Source organism: Carassius auratus, chromosome 22 (assembly GCF_003368295.1).
Source record: "Carassius auratus strain Wakin chromosome 22, ASM336829v1, whole genome shotgun sequence".
Lineage (NCBI taxonomy): Eukaryota > Metazoa > Chordata > Actinopteri > Cypriniformes > Cyprinidae > Carassius > Carassius auratus.
Window position 1 is genome coordinate 4,733,712 of NC_039264.1, and position 23,656 is coordinate 4,757,367.

General features: G+C 36.0%; 2 protein-coding genes across 2 annotated transcripts in view; both read left to right on the forward strand.

Annotated features, from left to right (window-relative positions):
- Nucleotides 1-23,656, forward strand: part of LOC113039455 (protein NLRC3-like) — a 98,495-nt gene that overhangs the window by 23,656 nt on the left and 51,183 nt on the right. The window lies entirely within an intron of this gene.
- On the forward strand, nt 19,707-23,484 carry LOC113039454 (protein NLRC3-like). Its single transcript, XM_026197340.1, has 6 exons — nt 19,707-19,758; nt 20,013-20,119; nt 20,745-20,849; nt 21,041-21,125; nt 21,370-21,565; nt 21,650-23,484. Exons 2-6 carry the CDS (start codon nt 20,097-20,099, stop codon nt 23,482-23,484), a joined length of 2,244 nt encoding a protein of 747 aa, XP_026053125.1. The 5' UTR covers nt 19,707-19,758; nt 20,013-20,096.

Genomic DNA, 23,656 nt, shown 5'->3' on the forward strand with positions numbered 1-23,656 from the left:
ATACATGCCTTGGAAGAAGTTAAATTAGTTTATTGTGCTTAGGTAGTTCCAGTGGTGACAACAAGCATGAGTGTCACTTCAGCAGACTGCATCTTACTCTGTGAGATAAAGCATCACCCTTGACATAGCTTTTACTGGCTCTGAGCAAAAAATCACTCACCACTCAATGAAACTTAAAGTGAAGGCCTGGTTATTTCAGGAGCCTTGTCACAAGTCCATTGTTTTTGAATGTTGGTGCTACTTCTGTTATATTTTCACACTTAAAACAATATTTGGTTTCCTCTTGTACCATTTTCCTCTTTACACTAAGAAATAAATCTCCTGGCAGTTCTCTCCCAAGTGCTTCAACTGCTGCCAGTATTTATACTGACTATGATTCAGTGGGCTATATAACACTTTTATTGTCAGGAAAATTACTTTTTTTTTCTTTTTTTTAGTTGCTTTGAGGAGGGTGTTCTCATTTTTGCAAAACAACATTTTATCACTTTGATAAGAAAATCATATTTTCCTGAATAATTCTGACATTCTTCTTTGGTAATTGATCAAGCAGACTTGTTGGAACATTATATCTCCAACAAACCTAACATGTCTTCTAAGTAGAGATTAATTTCTGAATTTCTAATGTTCTTTGGTCTTTCTCTCTTTTGGTTTTCCTCTGATGTGCAGAAGAAATTGAGTTCTGGTTAAAGTTGTCTTGTTCTCTTGGATGATGTGCCCAGTCCATCCATCAGCTTCTGTGATGATGTTCGCCATACTTTCTTAATTGCGCCGCATGAGTAGTTGTTGGTCAGAGATGTTTTGGACCTCCACATATTGTTCAGTGTTATAAAGCTGTTTCTGCTCTTGCTAATGCGTCTCTTGATGTCATTGTCTGTCCTCCATCATGTCTAATGATGAAGCCCAGCTCTACAAACTCCTCATTTCTACAGAGGTCTGCTCCTGTACTTTAATTGCTGAGGGGTTTGAGGTGTTCAGTGTTATCATCTCTGTTTTCTGCTTGTTGATCTTGGAGTCTAGTTGTCTGAGTCCAGATGTTTTCTCTGGTGAGGGTGTAAGAACAACAGCTAATCATCAGTGAAGTCAAGATCTTCTCTGGATAATGCTCGACTTAAACAGACAAACACTTCATGAGTCAACTGTCAGCTTTCCTCACAACGGAGAGCTCAGACTCAGATGTTAATCAAATAATCTTATAATATTCATACACCAGACAGTTGAGTATCTAGAGTACAGTATGCAGAGTGTGTAGTGTGTCATTCAGGATTTCATTTGGATATAAATTAAATCCAAGCAATGGCCATTTAGTTTTATTAATGAATCTAAATGGTCAGCAAATGAACTTAATGAACTTTGATGCTTGAGCAGCAAATCAGCATATTAGTACGATTTTTTTTTTTTTCAGATAGCGAGCAGGACAAACAAATATGACTGGGACTGTCATACACACACTTTAAAAACATTTAAATGTTTAAGTCAAAGTAACTTAATATTTTTTAGTTCAATAAAATATATATTTTTAAGTGTCTGTTACCATACACTGTAAACACTATTATAATAAAACGCTGTGAATGTTTAGAGTTTAGTTGTCATGTTTCTGCTTGTTGTTGTGTGAAGAACGCTTCCACAAAAGGAGTTTTCCCCACCAGGTCCTTGGTGGGGGCTTGTAGTCCGTAATGGTCTGAATCCCCTGCCACAGGTTCCTAGTGTCTCTGCTGTCGCTGAATTGATGAGCTATCCTCCTGGAGTGCTGTCTCTTAACCTCTCTGATGCCACGGGACAGGTTGGCCCATTGCTGTTCTCAAGCCCACCTCATCTCCAGCTCTGAAGGCAGTGTTCTGTGTCTTCAGGAGTCTGTAGACCTCCCCTGTCATCCACAGCTTCTGGTTGGCCTGGACAGTGATGGTTTTTGTGACCATTACATCATCAATACACTTATTGATGTAGGCAGTGACAGTCTCTGAGTACTCCTGGAGGTCAGTGGTGTTATTGCATGTGGCAGCCTGTTTAAACATGTCCCAGTCAGTTGTGTTGAAGCAGTCCTGAAGAACCTCTGATGATCCTTCTGGCCACACTTTAATCTGTTTTTGAACTGGTTTGGCGACTTTAATGAGTGGTCTGTATGCAGGCATTAGCATAACAGTGATGTGGTCTGAGGCTCCGAGATGGGGGAGGGGGAGGGCTTTGTAAGCTCCTCTCTGTGTGGTGTAAACAAAGTCCAAAATGTTATTACCTCGTGATGGAAAGTTAATGTGTTGTTTTATTTTTGGAAACACACTCTCTAGGTCAGCATGGTTGAAATCCCAGCTATGATGAGAAAAGCATCGGGGTGTGCTGTCTGCTGCTCACTGATGTGTTGGTACAGTTCATTTAGTGCGTCGTTCCTGTTGCTGATGATGTTGAACGGGGGAATGTACACCGAAATGAGCAGTATAACAGTATATTCCCTCAGCAGATAGAATGGCCGGCACTTAACAATCATAAACTCCACCAGGGGTGAGCAGTGTTTGCAGATCACAAGAGTATCGGCGGCACCACGCGTCATTGATGTAAACACAAAGGCCGCCGCCGTGGGTTTTTCCTCCCCCGACGAGAGCACTGTCCGCTCGATAGCACGTCAGCTGGTCGAGCTGAATAGGCGCCGTCTGGAACGCTGTTGCTTGAGCCATGTTTCCGTCAACACAAAAACACAACAGTCTCTTACAGTCCCTCGGAGTTGAGCGTAATAATCGAATGTAATCCAGTTTATTGTCCAACGAGCGTACGTTTGCCAGTACGATGGTGGGGATAGATGGCTTGTGTGGGTTAGCCGTTAGCCTAGCCCGGATACCTCCGCGCTTACCCCCTCTTCTGCTTCCTCTCACACCGCTTGTGGCGCCTCCGCTGTGGGCGAGATGCAGTAGCCGAGGGTCGGTGATGGTGAAGGCCCCCCGTAGCAGACCTAGATCCCGTAGCCGTTCCGCGTGCTCAGAGTTTAACTAAAAAAATGCAGTTCTGCCGACATCGAGCAGAAACTCGCGACTGTATGCGCGCTTACAGACAGGTAGACGCGATGACGACGTACAAAAACTCTGTGACTCACAAGACATAAAACAAGAAAACACCGTTCTGTCGGGACAGAGAGAAGCCGCTGCGTGTGGATGCGCCGCCATCTGTTTAGAATGTTTGTGTGTGTGTGAAAACTGATACTGATAATAAAACTACTACTTTTTTCAACTGTTATATTTATCTAGCAGTAATGATACATAATCACCTGATAAATGGCTGTTTACAGTCCTGCAATACTAACATTTTAATTTTTCAGTTTGTTTGTGCACCCACAAAAGTGTTTTTAGCAACAGCCGTCACTGATTCACACGTTATAGAAACGAAAATGATGGGTGTATAAAATGTATTTTTATAATAATTTATAATATTCAGGAGAAAGTCTGTGAAATGAGGTTTTGTTCTGTCTTAGAATAGGACACGCTGGACTGAATCAGACACTGTTCAAAACAGACAAACATCAACAGGTTTGTGTGAAAACAGTGAGGAGTCAGTGTTACGTGTGTTATTGGAGTGGAGGAAATATGAGGAAAGAAGGGAAATGATTCAAATGATAAAGACAGACATTGTAAACATTAATGATAAGAAGCTTTAAGAAGGAAGTACTTGAGTTCAAACATCTCATGATTTACCTAAAAAATACAGGATTGATGGAAAGAATATGATTAATTTCTAAATGTCCACGTTTATCATACACTGCTCCACAGTCTAGTCTCGTAAGTGGTATTAATGCACCTTTAACATTAGTTGTCAGCCACCAATCAAATAAAAAAAGAAGAAGCTTTTCTACAAGCAAAATCCTGACCCATACTTTATTCCAGTTGGTGGCGGTAATGCAACAGTTTGGCTGCAACCCGCAAATAAACACCGAAGAAGAAGAAGTAGAGCTGAGCTAGTGGTGGAAATTATGATTCTTTCTAGAGATTCGTTCATTTTCAGTTCGTTCACCAAAATGATTCGTTCAGAATCGTTCACTGATTCGTTCAGTGACCATTTCTTCGTAATACACAAAATAAGCCAGCAGGTGGCAAAATAGAGTGTATTATGTGTTATGTCTTAAATCAACGAACGTATTCACTTGTTACAAAAACTGATCTGGCTTTATTAATGTGTGTATAATCGCATTCAATATATAAAGTCTAATTAAGTTGTTCAGATGAACAAAGCACAAGGTTTTCTTGCCTTATTAGCATTTTAATTGTTTGGTCCGACAGTTTGTATATTATATATTCACATTCATAAATCGGGGATTAAACCTGGAATTGCTAAATATCAAAACAAGCGTATGTGCACAGTACAGTAACTATAACTGCGCTTTGCATTTTTGCGAGATTGACATGCTAAATGGCAGACTAACCCGGTTTACTCTCATTCATTTCCGTTCGAATCGGGTGAGTCATTTCATTCACGAACGAGATGTATCATTCAACTCGTGCACGAACGACATGTGTGCCAGTTCAGTCATTTCATTCACGAACGAGATGTACTAAATCATTCAACTCATTCACGAACGACATGTGTGCCAGTTCAGTCATTTCATTCACGAACGAGATGTACTAAATCATTCAACTCATTCACGAACGACATGTGTGCCAGTTCAGTCATTTCATTCACGAACGAGATGTACTAAATCATTCAACTCATTCACGAACGACATGGGTACCAGTTCAGTCATTTCGTTCACGAACGAGATGTACTAAATCATTCAACTCATTCACGAACGACATGGGTACCAGTTCAGTCATTTCATTCACGAACGAGATGTATCAGCTCATTCAACTCATTCACGAACGACATGGGTACCAGTTCAGTCATTTCGTTCACGAACGATAAGATCTCTAGATCTCGTTCAGACTCATATGAAACTCGTTCATTGAAGGGCGTATTCGTTCACTACATTGAACAAATCACATACTCTGTCACATCTCATACTCGAAGGCTATTGGCTCGAGGTTGAGTAATTCTTTGACAGGATGAAATGCTTGTTACCCGGTTCACCGAGCTGCGCATGCGCTGCTTATAAGCGCCGCGCTGCTGTGGAGGGAGGAACTTCACTGAACGAGAAATATGAGTCAGTGGATAGCGTGAACGAGAACTATTCGTTCACCTAAAAGATTCGTTCAAAAAGAACGATTCGTTCACGAACGACACATCACTAAGCTGAGCCGATGACGTCAGCTGTTTTCTAAGGTGAGTAGTTCACTATTTCCACGAAGTTGTAAAATCCTCTTTACACCTTTTGTTTTGAGCAAACTCTTTACATAGAAAACGGTAAGATGTGGGAATACTCTGATGTTATGAATGCGGTAAATAACATTAGAAATGTGTTCAGATTCATAAGGACAAATCACAATGTTTGATAAAGATGTGTTTCTCTCAGCAAACAGTCAGAATAAAGTGAGCTGATCTGCTGCTAATCCTGAATGTCTTGTTTAATGAGTGTTTATAGTCTGAGACTCATCAATATTATCAGCTGATCAAAATCCTCTTTATTTCATGATAATAGATCCTGTTTTCACCTCATTCATTACACTGATGACTTCAGATCTGTTCATTGACACATTAAGATCATTTTATTGCTGTCAAGATCAGAAAACAACACGGTTATCAGTTATTGTGACATTACAAGATGAAACTATCACAACAGCATTTATTCATTAGTCTGTGATAAACCATGTTTCATATAAAACACCAAACTAAAACACATTCAGTTCAACTCAGTTCAGTGGTGGTTTATTTGTACCTTGCAAATTTGAAAAAATGATATTTCTAAGTGTGTTTATTCTTCCACTTTTTAAATTCTTATATTGCTTATATTTGGCATCTTTTAAATTTTTTTTCTTATATATTTGTGTGTCTGTATATTAGTGAAAGAGAAGATTAATAATAATAAAAGAATATAAATATAATAAAAAAAGACTTTTTTTATTAGCTTACAAGTATGAGCATCAAAGCATCATGAAGAAGATAAATCTGCAGAGACCGAGTTTACTGAAGAACAGAGAGAACATGAGAGATCTAGAACCCTGAAGAACCAAACACACTGAAGAACAAACCGGTTGTGTTTATTCTTCATCCTTCAGTAATGAGGCTCAAAAATGTTTGTGTGTGTATATGTGGATTTCATCAGTGGCGGGTCACATGTTCACTCCTACTATGATGTTTCTGATTTTATTACATTCAGTGTAAACAGTGATTTATAACGGATCAGTAACAACAAGATCACAGTTGAAGTTCACACAGTCTGTCTGAGAGAGAATCTCCTGGAGAAATCAAAACAAATGAACACAACTGCACACAGAAGAAACATAACCCATACAGCCCAGTTAAGCAACATGACACGACCAAATTTAACATTTTAAAGCGTTGAAATTAGTAGTTCATATACATGTTAGTTCAATATTTGATATATTGTCAAAGTTGACTGTTTTTGCTCCATTTGGTTAATGAAAACGCTTCCAAACGCTTCTCTGAGCAACACACAGCAGTGTTTCGTTACTGAAGGATTCGTGTTGGTGAATTTTGAATCATTTGAGTCAATTATTCAGTTTTCCATTTATAAAGACATGCCCTGTGTCTCAATGTTCATACTATCATCCTAAATAGTGTGTGAGATTAGAAGAAGTGTAGAGAAATATAATGTAGAACCAGTTAAATGTCCTTGTTAGTTTTTATCATATTTAGTCAACCTTATCCTGTTTAGTTTTAGTCGACTGAAAGTCTCAACATTTTAGTCTAGTTTTAGTCAATGAAAACTTGACATTTTAGCAGTAAGATTATTATTAATTAACCGCACAGCAGTATTAAGTTTGGCAGCCATTTTTTAATTCAGTCTTAGTTTTAATCAAATTTACATTTTAGTAATCATATTTAGTCAACCCTGTCCTGTTTTTGTTTAGTCAAGTTTAAGATAATGAAATGTATGAGCATTTTAGTCAGGTTGTATAACAGCTAAACCGATCAGAATTATTTTTGCTCTAAATTATAATCGTAATGTTTGTTGTTATTTGAGAAATGTACTTTTGTGTTTCAGGTATTGCTCTTTCTCCAGTAAACACAAAGCAACAGAATGTGGACTCATACACATGGTTTATTTAATCTCATGTAATGTGCTGATTTATTAGACTTTTTATTATATAAAATAACACTAAAGACTTATGCACTCAGTCTGTCTATAATATGAAAACTGGTGAAACAAAGAAAAATATGATAACATTGAAATTCCTAATAGTTATTCCACTATTTCCAAATTGCAGCATTGCATTGTCAGTGACAGCATTTGAAGATTGATTTATAAAAATCATTTCAGGTTTAAGAAGTGTTTCAACATTGCATCAACTACTGATGAACACATTGATTTTATTTAAATAATCACTCTGTAGTTTATTTAACCATGTGTTACTTTGTATTTGGAAGGCGTTTGTCTTTCAAACACATTAAAACACACAAATTTACAAACTTTTGTCATCTGATCCTCTTTCACCAAATATATTTACTTGAAGTACCCCTGAGATTTAAAAAAAAATATATTTTAATAATTATCACATTTGCATGTTCATGATTCTCTGATGTTGGTTATGGCCACATGACATGCAGGTAAACAAATGAAATGTTAAACTTTTTTAGTAAGATTTTATTTTGATTGGCTTTAAAATTATTTATTTTAATGTATCATTTTTTATGATTTAATTAATTAGCTTTTTATTAAAGTCACAAACCCTAGTTTGGGAAACCTTGATGTAATTTTTAATGCATTCCATGTTAATAACAACAAATGGAATATATATATTTATTAGTCATGGGCCTGTATGAGATTTTGATGGTATGATAACCTTAAGCAAACATATCACGGTTTCACAGTATTGTTGTTACAGCTCTGAAATGATTGCGAATCATGAGTCAGTTCGGGAGTTCGGAGCGAGTTCGCGGATCATTTGAGTCAGTTCGGGAGTTCAAAGCGGGATCGCGAATCATTTGAGTCAGTTTGGAGATCGCGAATCATTTGAATCAGTTCGGGTGTTCGTAGCGGGATCGCGAATCATTTGAATCCGTTCGGGTGTTCGTAGCGGGATCGCGATTCATTTGAGTCAGTTCGGTAGTTCGTAGCGGGATCGCGAATCATTTGAGTCAGTTCGGGAGTTCGGAGCGAGTTCGCGAATCATTTGAGTCAGTTTGGGGATCGCGAATCATTTAAATCAGTTCGGGTGTTCGTAGCATAGACATATAAATAACTAGACGCCTCATTGGCCGCTCTGAGCCGTTGCTTCGATAGGTCAACGCCGCCGCCATGTTAGTGAGGGCAAGACTGCCTTAAAAATACATGGACGCATGCGCGTAATTTGCAGGGTGGTTAGGGGGGTCATGACCCCCCCAAAAATCAGATCCAACTAATATAACCCCCTCAATATCATCAAACCATTCAGATTAAAATAATATGAAATATTCAGAATAAATACTTTTGTTCGTTTTCTTTATTAATTTCATTTGCCAGCAAGAAAGATATTATCATATTTTAAAGAATCTGTAATGTACCCCCCGCCCCCCGCACCGACTACTTGGTATTACCCAACCGGCTTTCTCTACCACGTTTGTTCACTATTTTTGGCAGTCCCTGGGATGAATGGGTGGAAAAAGCTGACGGAAAGATGAAAAGGACACTGAAAGGCAGCCAGACAACAATTTTACATTGTTTGTCGACACCAGCCAAAAAAAAAAAGGAAAAGAAAATCCTGACCAAACGGAGGTACCCCGCTAAATTGGCTGTTAAGTTAGCTGAGCGTTTCTCAAAGTGTGGGGAGTAGATACATGACAAACATGTTTTGTGCCCACTTTTTTCTAATTACTTTATTTATTGACCATACACTCTAAACAAAACAAAGACACATTTAAATGTAAGCCTTACTTAACCTTTTCACACGTAAGTTTAAAAGTTTTTCAAGGCAACCGTTATTGATCGTAGTATCGCTTTATGGTTCCCATGGAGACGAATCGTTCATTGCTTGTCAGCTCTGATGACTGATGATCTGCTTTTATTTCCTTTTTTATTCTAATTTCACAAATTTGTTAGCTATAGCAGGATATATCTGATATTCCGATTGTCAAATATGTGCAAGTGGATGTGTTTTGTTGTTCAAACACCTTTATAATGATCGCGTTAATTGAGTTGTATGCGCAACGTATTTTAGGTATCTATCTTATTAAAATTAAATTATTATTAGGAATTTACCACCTCCGGTTCAATTTGAGATGATTATAATATATTATAATTATAATATATATATATATATATATATATATATATATATATATATATATATATATATATATATATATATAAATAAATAAATAAATAAATATATATATATATATATATATATATATATATATATATATATATATATATATATATATAAATAAATTAAATATAATTTTGTCGTTTTTTTTTTTTTTTTTTTTTTTTGCATGGAGTTTGCAAAGTGACAAAATGAATCAAAGCACAACTAAGGTTAACGTCAGTCCACACTTGTATTTTCTCAGTTTCTGAATTTGATGTTATCAGAGGCTAAATGCAAACACAATTATTATTTTTTTAATCTACTTTTGAGTCTTATTTCATGCAAAGTGATAATATAATTGCACTTTCATTTTCTCTATTTGAAAGTTTTTAATGCTGTTATTTTTGTTTTTTGTTATTATGCTGTTTTGTTGACTGGAGTTGGCTGGCTAGATGTTGGTTTGCCAGTGTCCTGTGAGGTAAAGCCAGAGGGTGCCAGGGACTGTGTAGAACCAATGTCACTGTATTGTAACTTAAGTTGATGTTTGCTCCAATAGAGTCACCCGTTGTTTTTTTTTTGTTTTTTTTGGGGGGGGGGGGTGCATAATTAAATTATGCAAATTAGCATGTTACATTTACACAAGAAAATTATTCAATAAATTAATTAATTAATTAATATGCCGCAAGTTTAACCCCCCCAATGGTAGACCCAAAGTTACGCCCTTGCATGGACGTAAACGGGGAGCTGCGTTTTTTTTCTGAATAAAAACACGATAACGTTCACATTTATCAATCGATTTCAGGTTTGTGATCTACGTGCAGTTAAAAACTTTGCCTCCAGTTATTTAGTTAGGTTTGGAAAATTATTAATTTTCGTAAGGAATTGTGAAAGCTCACATTTGTCTCACTTGTTGATTTCGTTGATTATTTTCGGTTTACAATTCTAATGTTAATTTAGTATAACTGTGACATATGCATGTAATTTAATTTGAATATACATTAAATTAAATTTAGTTGTTTTATTGCTTTCTCTGTGTTTAATCCCAACATTTTTATTTTCTCTCTTTCATGTCTCAGATCAGAACACAGCTCATTCCCTTTGAAATTCTGTGATAAAATCTAAGTAATACATCTTTAATCACTAATAATTTACTATTGTTGAGAAAATTTAATAAAACAAGTAAATACAAATCAAAAAGTGACACTATAGCCTACAGATGAACTCCACAACAAATAATAACATGTAACTGATGAGGCTATGGATCCAGTGAAAATGAAAATATGAACTGATACAGTGCACAGTAGAAAAGTGATATGTTATATTAAAAAGTACATGTAGTTCAACTTAAAGTAAAGTGAATAATATGAAAAGCGAGTACAACGCTACAATAACATATTCGATATAATAGATTTATAATAGTATAAAATTATTTGTATAATATGAATAATACCATAATAAGTAACTGAACAACAATAGGTTAACAAAAGAAGAATATGTAATATCAAGGGTGGAATAATACAGAATAGACAAAAATGAAGAATAAATTAATAGTAAATTAAAGAGTAAAATAAAATAAAAATTAAATGTAATTTTAAAATACTATTTGTGTAATAATTATTAATCAAATTCAGACACAATACAAAAAAATTGTGGAAATGAGTTCCAAATTGTGTTTAATTAATGAGCTCCTTAAGTATAATATATACATGTATAATATATACATGTACACACACACACACACACACACACACACACATATATATATATGTTCTATAATGCACATTACACACACTCATGCAGAAACACACATTTTGAAACAGTGATTTATTTTTCCATGTATGTTAACACATATAAATGTCACACAAAATCTCAAAGTATAGTTATTTTTATCACAGACCAGAATATGAGATGCTCCCCTCAAAAACTTGATATTAATGAAAATTTATAATAATTATAACAACATCACAATGAGTTTATCATGATATTGCAGCTGGAATCACTATGAGTTCCTGTGTTTTTCATTTCTAGGCTATTAACATCATGTAGTTTTTGTGTAAAGACACATGCAGTACATGATCAGCATTAAACAGCCTGTGTAAAGCTTTTTAAATGCAGTCTATAGTATTAGAATATGAGCTGGTCATTCTGACGATTCATTCAGGGCTGCTCTGGGTTTAGTACAAACACAACACTAGTCTAGGGAGGAATAGTCTTGTCTCTTGGAAATGCAGAGAACAGCTTTCCTCAGCTTTCCTTGTCCTGTTTGCAAATGGCTAAAAGGGAAGAAAACAGAATACATAGAATCAGTTCACAGTTTTATGAAAAGCAATGAAATCCTTATAATCAAGTGATGTTAAACTTAATCTGCAACACTTGAATAATGGTCCATTAGTTAATATTAGTTAACTACTTTAGTTAACATGATCTAAGCAAGAAAAGTCCATCTTAGTTGATGTTCATTTCAACATTTACTAATGCATTATTTAAATCAAAAGCTGTGCTTGTTAACATTAGTTAATGCACTCTGAATTAGCATGAACTAACGATGAAAAACTGTATTTTCATTAACTAACATGAACAAAGATGAATAAATACAGTAATAAATGTATTGTTCATTGTTTGTTCATGTTAATTAATGAATTAACTAACATTAACTAAAGGACTAGTATTCTAAAGTGTAACCACTTAATCTTTGTAAATAAGTAACAGTAGTGAAATTAAAGAGAGAATCTTTAGCTCCATCATTAATCTAGACAGTCAAAGGGCTCACTCTGTATATTGTGCTCATAACACCATTTAGTTTATTATATAAACAGCAATATAAGTTAAAACGTAATAAGAATTAATTTAAACTTTGAATTCTTATAAAGTCTCAGCTTTCACTGCTAACTACGCTAGCGATATTATTAATCGTCTGACACTGGTGGTTAATTAAGCTGTCAACATAAAGTTAAAAATGACCAAAAAACATCGGAGGAAGAACAGCTGAGTCTTACCTGTGAAAGATAACCCCCCCGAGATCTGTTTTTATTATCGTGTGACGGTTTGTAGGTGTCCAATCTGTCGATGAGTCAGGTATGTTTTCTTCTGTCCTGATGTGAGAGTTATGAGAGTTGCCCGCTCCAATATGGCGGCGACGTTGAAGTGCGGTCGAGCGGCCAATGAGGCGTCTAGCTATTTATATGTCTATGGTTCAGTAGCAGGATCGCGAATCATTTGAGTCAGTTTGGGAATCGCGAATCATAGCTGTATATGGATATCCACACGTGTTTAGGTACGATATGTGAACTCGTATTTTTTGTTTTAAAAAATGTGTTATTTTTAAAAGAATAGGTAAAAAAAAAAAAAAAAAACTTGACAAAATATATATTTTGTTTTTGAGCAACATACAGAATATTAGAAACAGAATTAGTTTTTTTTTCTTTGATTTGTTTCCTAAAAAGAAAAAAAATAAAGACTGACATCTTTATTTAACCTAAATCTGTTATTAGAGTTATTTAATTTGTTATATAATTAATATACATATAATTTATATGATTTCAGATCATTTAGTTATATAATAATAATCATACACATAATTTGATTTAATAATAACCCAATGTGAAGCAAAAACAGAATGTTCTGACAAGCTTTGTGAAATTATATATATATATGTATGTATATATTACTCTTTATATTTTTTATGTCAATATGGTAGAATATTATCCTATTTAAATCAAGTTAGGTCAAAAGTAATCTAAAGTGGTCTGATTAGATTATCTAAAATGTGTAATGTAATGGATTATGTTACTAACTATCATTTTTGTCATGTCATTTGGCATCAGTACCGGATTACAGTTTACATAGCTAGACTATTTTAGTTCCCTCACTCCACAACAGATAATTTTAATTAACAGTATTTAGAAAAGAACAAGACTTAAGAATATAAGAAGCTATAGCAATACAGACGACAAGCCAAAACAAATTAATTTAAAACAAAACGAAACTGAAACCAACATTGGTACAGTGATAACACTTAATGGGCCAGATTTTACTATATATTTAAACTGCGCAGTGTTTATGTATTTTATTATGGTAATGAAGAGACTAATGAAGAGAGTAACTGTGGGATTATATTATATATTATTATAATTATAATATATATTATATATATTGTGCAGGATTATATACACATTATGAACAGAGCAATGTAGGGATTATATACACATAATGAACAGCAGGAACGTGAGAGCTGTGGTAATAAATACAGTTGGATTGAGTGTGCAAACGTATTGTTAAACAATGTATTCTATGCAAAATAACAGTAATGCAATGATATTTTTATAGAAATTGTTTACTGTGCTCTGTACAGAAGTACTGTGACCAGTGCAGTAAAAGAGCAGGTGCAGGTTAGATTGGTGTTGTGGAGTTCAGAAGTGTCACAGTCTCGGGGAAGAAGCTCTTCTGAGTCTACTAGTGCGAGAGCGTAGTCTCCTGTAACTCCTGCCGGATGGAAGGAGGATGAAGAGTTCATAGTGAAGATGAGAGGCATCCTTGATCATGTTTCTTGCCCTGCCCAGACAGCGCTTCTGATAAATGTTCTCGATGGAAGTTAACTGGGTGTCAGTGATCCGTTGAGCAGTTTAAGGCTCCGTAAGAAGTAAAGGTGCTGCTGTGTCTTTTTGACCAGGGTGGAGGTGTTTTAGTTTTCTCCACCCGCTGGAGTGCTTTGTGGTCAGATGCAGAGCAACTGCTGTGTCATACTGAGAAGCAGTTTCTAATTTGTCAGGTTTTTAATGATATCTGTTGACTCAAACGGTTTGAGTTAAGTCACTTGTCAGGTTTTACAGTGAAGGGTGGTCTGATGATCTTAATGAGCTAACGCAGTAGTTTATTTAAGGTACATTTCTGTATATGTATATAAATGCACACACATACACGTGTATATCACCCTCTTCACATGAACCCTGAGGTGATCTATCTGCCGTGTTTCCTCCACATCTTCTGCATCCAGCTGCGTCCTCTGGTGAATGCAGGTATTTTCACTTCTGCACACGAGTCCAACACTGTCTCTGTCACATCCACCATCTGCCAACACCAAGTCTCCAGGTAATAGTTTATTAAGAAGGCCATTATTCTCAGCCACATGTTTGTCACTGACATGACCTCCTCACGTGAACGAGAGACATCCTTGTGGTGTAATGCCAATGAGATACTGTAGGATGTGCTGGTGTTTGTAGTGGGGAAATGTCTGTGCTCCAGCTTTGAGATTTGATGCTCTTTCAATGCGAATTTCAAAGCTGTCCACAATAACTGCTACTCGATTGCCAAAAGCCTCTACAAACTGATGTGACAATGAAGCCCAGTGTAGTTTCAACACACAGACGAGAGCACACACACACGTTCACACAATAACAATATACACCAGTGTCAGGAATACTGACATAACCAGGAATAAACCAGACCAAAATGACAGTCCTGACATTAATAAAGTGTGCGGTGTAACAATGACTCCATTGCTAGTGGTAAAAACAACAACAAAAGTTAAACATGTTTAGTTTATAACTTACCACAATATTTCACTGGGAATCTGACTTGAGGGGTTTGTCAGTCTCTCAACAGTGACAAAAAGAGTACGAGTGTTATTTAAGTTACTGTTTATAAGGTTTGAGAAGAAATTCTGTCTAGCTGTGACTAGTTTCACATTAAAAGCATGAAGGCTGTCTTTATAGATGCTATCGTGAATTTCAAGTTTCTTATTTTCTGCATTGTCTTTTCATCGTCTGAACTGCTGTTGATCTTCTCCAAACTGATTTCTGTCTGTTTGTTTTCTTACTGACTATTATTGGAGCAATATCATCAATAACGTTCTTAACTTTTGAGTTGAAGGAATCAAGGAGAATATCAACAGAGTCTGCAGAAATGCTTGGTGTTAAAGATATAGCCTCCATAAATAGTTCACTTGTGTTCTCGTTAATGCATCTCCTTCTGACAGAGACAGATCTAGATTCAGTGGTAGCAGAGATCAATATATCAAAGAAAATACAGAAGTGATCAGATAGTGCTATGTCTTTAATAACAATGGATGAAATGTTTAGACCCCTACTGATGATTAAGTCTAGAGTGTGTCCATCTTTGTGTGTGTGTCCATCACACGCTGAATCAGGTCGTATAACACTAATAAATGCATGTAATTCACTAAATCTATCGTGATCAAAGAACCTTTTGTGTTGGGATATATTTATATCTAATGTGGTTTGATCTGTTGTCTTGACAAACAGCTTCGACATCAGCTTGTATATTATTAGATGAATGTGCTCAGTGTATCTTTTAGTAGTTTAAAGTCTTTTTTTTTTCTTCTGCTTATATGAACTAAACATTTTTACTCCACACAAAATGCCATATGAAAATATGAGAGAGCACACAGTTACAACAAGTGATCTGTTCTGGATCCATAAAGCAGTTGGAGAATCTGTGAAATCAGTCTGAGAGGAGAAACTATTTGATCAGACACGAAGAACAAACCGCCTGAAGACAGTTACAGGAGAAACCAGAGTCAAAGGCTCTCAGGATCTCAGGATCAAACACTGCTTTAACACATTTTTAACATCTATATTAGGCGAGGGTTATTCAGCTGACAGGAGAGTTTGACTTCACTTTACTACAGAGCAGCCTCACATCAGCTCATCTGTCTCATCTCTCATTACTGATCCAGTTTGTCTCTTCATATCTGTGGACTCAAACCGCTCAAGATGTTTGACACAGTTTGCTTCTGGTTGTGTTCGTGGCATATGTTTGGTGAGTTTGAAATGAGTATTTTTTCTCTCAAATATGTGTGTGTGTTTTTCTAAATATCCTTTCTATAAAAACAGTGAAGCTCAAACAGCAGCAGCTTTAGTTTCAGTCGTGACGTGATTCTCATCTGAAGAGTTTTCTGTGTATGAATTCAGCTCAAATCAACTTCAGTTCCTGTGTCGGCAAATGGGTTTTATTCAAAATCACCACAAATGTTTTTTTCTTGTTGTTGTTTGGATATTATTGATCCCAGATTTACATTTCACACTGTTTACTTCAGTAAACCTTCACCTTAATCTGTGACAAACTCTGTCTGTGTTTGTTCTTCAGGTGTGTTTCTGATTCAGATGAAGTGAAGTCAGTGTCTGTGATGGAGGGAGATTCAGTCTCTCTACAGACTAACACTGAACTACAGACAAATGATGAGGTATTCTGGACATGTGGACACTCAGAGACTCGTATAGCTGAAATTGATAAAGACACTGGAAGATTCTCCACATGTGATGTTCTTGATGGAGATTCAGAGACAGACTGAAGCTGGATCATCAGACTGGATCTCTGGTCATCACAAACACCAGAAACACAGACTCTGGACTTTATCAAGTGACCATCAGAGGGAGAAGATTGACCACATACAGATTCAATCTTACTGTCTCTGGTGAGTCACAATTACATTTGAGTCATTTGTGCTGACAGTTTTCATAAAAAGATTTTCATGAACCAAATCAAAAAGCAATAAAAAAAATATTTAAAACATTTATTCAGAGACCATAAAAATGTCAATAGTGCTCAGTGCAGTATAACTTCAGAATGATCTTTATTGTCAGTTAAAGTATTTTAACACACCTAACACGTGTGTGTGTGTGTGTGTGTGTGTGTGTGTGTGTGTGTGTGTGTGTAAAAATCACACAAATCCAATATACAGACACATCAACATTATTAAAACTTTTTAAATGAATGCTTAATGTAATCACAAAATTTGGTCACAAGACAGACATGCAAGAAACAATGAACTTACGTAAGTGATATTGCTATTTTAGATTTTGGTTTGATTTGACATCAAATTTAATCTGTGAGAAACGTTTCAGATCGTCTAGGCACGCACAGCATAAAAATATCATTATTACATAATATTATTTTATGAAAAACATAGATAATGAGGTAAAACACTTACTCGGTGTTCATCTTCAGTTCTCTCTTCACAGCAGTTCAGTCAGTGTACTGTTTGAGTGCATGCATTACCACATTAAACAAGTTAACAGCTTAAGAATCAGACGCGTCTGACAGTTCTCTCTTCACAGCAGTTCAGTCAGTGTACTGTTTGAGTAAATGATTACTCTGGGATATTGGTTTGTTTGAACTCAGAGGGAGTGTCAGACACATAAAAAAAAGTTAACAGCTTAAGTCATTTGTGGATTAATGCGTATTGGAGACGCAAACCATTTAAAACGATTCAGTTCGATTTGGTGAACTGGTTCATAAAGATCCGGTTACATTGAATGATTCGTTCGCGAACCGGATATCCAGACTGCTTTGTTTTGAACTCTCTCTCACAACAGACACGGAAGAGAAGACAATGATGAATAAAGTCGTAGTTTTTGATATTTTTGGACCAAAATGTATTTTCGATGCTTCAAAATATTCTAACTGACCCTCTGATGTCACATGGACTACTTTGATGATGTTTTTCTTACCTTTCTGGACATGGACAGTAGACCGTACACACAGCTTCAATGGAGGGACTGAGAGAGCTCGGACTAAATCTAAAATATCTTAAACTGTGTTGTGAAGATTGTTGTGTTTGGAATAGCATAAGGGTGAGTTATTAATGACATAATTTTGCTATCTGGGTGAACCAAGCCTTTAAGTTACTTCTGGTCTCTCCCTTCTCACATCAGTTCAAATCTGTGAGAGACGGTTAGGCTCGTTAGGCGTGCACAGCATTTAAATATCGTCATAAAGTAAAATTATATAAAAAATACATGTAAACGAGGTAAAACACTTAATTATGGTGTTTTCCTTTGATAAAACCAAATTCCCCGTCTTCTCCCCATCGTGAGTGAAATAATATCTCTCTCTTGGAGAACAGCACATAAATATCGCTATAAATCAGTATAGTGTTATTAAATACATATTTTAAATGAGATGAAAACACTCACTTTCAGAATTCCCTCATAGAAAATAACTGACATCCTCGTCTGTTCCGGTTCAGAAGAGTATAATTGTTGAATACAGTGGTTATTTTGTTTTCTTTGTGCCCAAAATACATTCTCATAGCTTCATAGAATTACAGTTGAACCACAGATGGACTGTTTTACCAATGTCCTTGCAACCTTTCTGGCTCTGGGAACATTTCAGTTATGCTGCGGTCTATGGAGAGTTAGAAAGCTGTCATGTTTCATTAAAAATATCTTAATTTGTGTTCTGAAGATGAACAAAGGTCAATTGTTCACCTCTACTGTTAAATAAACAAATAGATCTGGACATTGCCCAAACATAATAAACATCTTACAAATGGAAATACATCCTTCATGAAGCCTCACATCAATTAATGTCAGTTACAATGTATGGGTTTACACACAGTACATCGACAATAAAAAATCAAAGACAGGCCCTAGTGAACAAATCTGTTTCTAGATATTTTATTAAAAGGGTGTAATGATGGGGTGAATTAAGGGTGATTGGGACAGTTTCTGAATTTCAGCCTTCTGCAAGGTTTCTTGCCATAAATTAAAACATCAGCCCAACACACGGTACACTTCTGTAATACTGAAGATGTTAACTACTCATCTGAGAAGGAGACAATGTTATATTATTATAATGAAAGGATGTGTGATGTACACTTTTCTGTAAACAGGCCTGAAGAATCACCTAAAGTTCATTCAAAGCAGAAACAACATTCATGTTCTTTATGTGGAAAGAGTTTTTAAAAGTTCACTAGAAAACACACACTGCTGTCTGTGAACTTCACTCTGAAAACATTGTTGGTTTGAATCCTGAAGGAACCAAAAAGACAAAGTTAAACATGAGACGATAACACTCAAAGTCATCATAAATCCCTCAACAACAATTAAACCATGTTATTTGCTTTTAACAAATCTATTTCTGAATTTGTGCAGTCCTATTGTTTATTAGATTTTCTTTCTTTTTTAATACGGAACACTACTGTATTGTCTTTAATGTGGGATGATTCTCCTTTATACACAATGCTTGGAAACCCTCAGCTGGACAAAGTAATGATGGAATCAAAAACCAGTTGGACATTGAGCCTATAAACATAAAGAAGCAGAAACTGTATAACAAGTATTAATACTGCACCTTATATGAATAGAAATAATTGAAAGTAACAAATGAATACACATCTCTGCATGTGGGACATTTCCAATAAATATGATAGATAACAGTCCAGGAAGAGTGAAAATAATAATGCACAGTTTAAAAGTATTCGGTGTAATATCCTCTCTCCAGTACAGCAGGTGGCAGTAACTGTTCAGCTCGCTCGAGACTCTCCAGTAAAACCCACGAAGAAGATGAAGACGAAACGAAAGTAACTGAAGACAACACGCAGATAGCAAGAGAAAGTGTTGCTCGGTGGATTTGATGTCTTCAAAACTTAATGAGTGTTTCAAATACTTATAAATTCTCTTCTTAGTGGACAAGACTGCAAGTAAGTTTTCAGAAAGGGGTTACTGAAAACGAATGTGTTTCTGAAGGTTTTTCAGTATTTCCGCTTCTGTTTTATGCTGTTGTTCTTGTGACGTGAAAAATTGTTTTTAAATCAGCCATTTCTCATTAAGATCATCTGGTTGTTCTACATGGCAGTGCATTTGTTTGTAACTCACTTTATTTTATATAGTGTTTTTGTTGCTGTTGCTGCTAACTGAACGTATTTCTTGATCTCATTAACCTCTTCATCTCCAGGTCACACTGAACAGCAGATTGTTGTCTCAAGCCAGTGCTGATCAATGACAGTTTAGCTGCAGTCTGTCAGAGAAGAGAGGAAAGATGAGTCTCTCACAGAAACAGAGGTAAGACTGAGTCTGTTTTCAGACAATCATTTTAAACACTGCTGCACTTTCAGAGGATTGCTGGAAAAAACTAAACCTTAAAACCTTTAAAAAAAAATCTTTAAAATGACTCTTAATTTAAAGGGTCATATGATGCTTTTTATTGCTGTAGAAAAGTTTCTCTTCTCTCTTTGTGTCATTGGTGTAAGATCAGGATCACATGTGTCTGTGAAGAGTGACCGGTCAAAGGATGATGACATGCCGAACTTCAGTGAGAAAAAAACATCTGTCAAAAGGTATTTATTATCTTTGACATTATAATGTTGTGTTGGCTTATTTCTCCACTAAGATGCTTGTGATAGAAATGAATGAAATAAAACAATAAACCACTGATTTCCTCTTTATTGAACTCAGTCTGGAGCTTCTTTCCAGTAACACAATCACACAAGCAGACACAAGGAGGTATAAATGAACCATGAAAATAGATCATGCAGCCAAACATGAATATGTCTTTCCATCTCTCCATAGTCATAGATGAACAAATGCATGTCTATACTGTGCTTCATTACCATCCTCAACAGTGAATCTCTTTAAATGAGACTGAAGGAGCTCCTGTAGTAAAGTGTTTTGTTCTTTGTGTCATTAGTGTAAGATCAGGCTCACATGTGTCCAGCTCTGTGTCTGTGAAGAGTGACCAGTCAAAGAGGGAAGGACCGAGATTCAGTGAAGAAACAACATCACGAACCAAACGGTATTTGATCTGTTTCTGATTTTTCTTTAAACATAGACTGTCAGTGAATAATTATCATAAAACCTATAGTCCATACATTTATCACAGTATTATTTTTTATTTTTTTGCTTAAATATTTACAAGATATTTTGGTCGTTTTTTTTTTCTCTCCTAAAAATTCAGTATTTTGATTTTTTTTTATTTACGATCAGGCTTCAGTGTGAAACATTAGATTCAGATTTACAGTCTCACAGGAAACACAAGAATTTTACAGACAGTCTCCTGCAGATCTTCCAGGTAATAAAACACATTTTCAAGAACATTTAATAATTATAATAAACAAATGTTATTGAATAAGAGTGTGACAGAACTTTTATTTCAAAAGTTTCTTTTTAGGAACCCATACAATAAGAACAAAAGCCTTTTTTATATATTTACAACAAAGTAATGTTTGTCTTAACTTGATTTTTGATGAATATTTTTAATTACTGAAATATTATAAAAAAATGTTTTTCTCATTCATTCTTTTCTTTCTTTGTAGGATATTGAGAGCAAAGTAATCAAATTTCTGAAGAAAGAACTGGAAAAGTTTAAGAAAATTTTACAAAAAGAGGACAAGCAGTACTTTGTGAAGGACTTTAATGAGAACAGATGCAGTATGAAAGAAGCAGCTCTTGATCTCACGCTCTACTTCCTGAGAGAGATGAAGCAAGATGAAGCTGCTGATACTCTAGAAGGTAAGAGACTCGTAATCATCTGTTAGATTGTCATAATGTAGAGAGAAAATGAGACTAAATATCTGTATTTTTGTTTCTGTTTAGATGAGCTGATCTTCATTCATCAGCTAAAGTGTAGCCTAAAGAAGAAGTATCAATGTGTGTTTGAAGGAATTGCAAAGCAAGGAGACTCTACACTTCTGAAGAACATCTACACAGATCTCTATATCACTCAGGGTTGTAGTGAACAGGTCAATACTGAACATGAGGTGAGACAGATTGAAGTTGCTTCCAGACGTCATGAATCACAGGAGATACAGGTTGAGTGCAAACATTTGTTTGAAACACCTGAACAAGACAAGCAGATCAGAACTGTACTGACAAAAGGAGTTGCTGGCATCGGAAAATCAGTCTCTGTGCAGAAGTTTGTTCTGGATTGGGCCGAAGGAAAAGAAAATCAAGATATCAGCTTCATATTTCCTCTTCCATTCAGAGAGATGAACTTAAAGGAGCAAGAAAAACTAAGTTTGATGGACCTTATAACTCAGTTTTTCCCAGAGACAAAAGGACTGAACCTTACAAGAAGAAATCAATTCAAAGTCTTGTTCATTATTGATGGATTGGATGAATGTCGTCTTCCTGTAAACTTTAAGGATAATGAGACGTGGTCTGATGTTTCCTCACCAGTCTCTCTGGATGTTCTCCTGACGAACCTCATCAAGGGAAATCTGCTTCCTTCTGCTCTCATCTGGATCACCAGCAGACCAGCAGCTGCCAGTAAGATTCCTCCTGACTGTATCGACCGGCTGACAGAGATACGAGGATTCAATGATGCACAAAAGGAGGAGTACTTCAGAAAAAGATTCACTGATGAGAATCAGGCCAAAGAAATCATTGATCATGTTAAACAATCAAAGAGTCTCTTTATCATGTGCCACATCCCAGTCTTCTGCTGGATTTCAGCCACTGTTCTCCAGAACATTTTAGAGGAGAAAAGAAATAATGTTGTGAAAAACAATCAGACTGATGATGTCTCCAAAACACTGCAGGAGTCAAATACTGAAGACACTCCTAAGACTCTGACACAAATGTACACACACTTCCTCAGATTTCAGATTCAGCAGAGCAGACGAAAGTATGATGGAGAACATTCACCAGATGTTTCCTGGGATAAAGATGCCATCTTTTCACTGGGGAAACTGGCATTTGATCAGCTGGAAAGAAACAACATGATCTTCTATGACACAGATCTGGAAGCCTGTGGTATTGACGTCTATAAGGCATCAGTGTACTCAGGCATGTGTACCCAGATCTTTAAGGAGGAAACAGGGATCACTCTTGGTACCATGTACTGCTTCGTTCACTTGAGCATTCAAGAGTTTATTGCAGCTCTTTATGCACATCTGTTTCTAGACATCAACAAGAAATGTGTGTTTGATCAAGACTCTACAGAACAGAAAAACAAAAGTGAAACCATGATTGATTTGCTCAAGACTGCAGTGGACAAGGCACTAGAGAGTGATAATGGACACCTGGATCTTTTTCTTCGATTCCTCCTTGGTTTGTCACTCCAGTCCAATCAGAGACTCTTACAGGGTCTGTTGACACATGAAGATGACAATGACCAGAGCAAAAAGGAAATAGTTCAGTACATCAAGCAGAAATTAGAGTCTAATCTGTCTCCAGAGAGATCCATCAATCTGTTCTACTGTCTGAATGAACTGAACGACCAAACTCTGGTGAAAGACATTCAGACCCACCTTAGCAAAGGAAGTCTCTCATCTGCTGATCTTTCACCTGCCCAGTGGTCTGCTTTGGTCTTTGTGTTGTTGACATCAGAGGAGGAGCTGGAGGAGTTTGAGCTTCAGAAATTCAAGAAATCAGACGAGTGTCTCATTAGATTATCAGCAGTCATCAAAACCTGCAAAAGAGCTCTGTAAGTAATTTAATATATCTTGTCATGTTTTGTTCTCATTCTAAAATAACATGAATCTACATTGATACATAGCAGGCTTGGACACCACGATTTATAGTGATAATTAACCATACATCAGTTATAAGCAGGGGTGAGAATCACCAGAGGCCTCACGATACGATATTATCACGATACTT

Excerpts from the sequence above, each read along its gene's own strand:
- LOC113039454 (XM_026197340.1), top strand. The coding sequence starts at position 20,097 with ATGAGTCTCTCACAGAAACAGAG. Across the intron at positions 21,126-21,369 it reads GTCTCCTGCAGATCTTCCAG|GATATTGAGAGCAAAGTAAT; the intron begins GTAATAAAACAC and ends CTTTCTTTGTAG. Across the intron at positions 21,566-21,649 it reads AGCTGCTGATACTCTAGAAG|ATGAGCTGATCTTCATTCAT; the intron begins GTAAGAGACTCG and ends GTTTCTGTTTAG.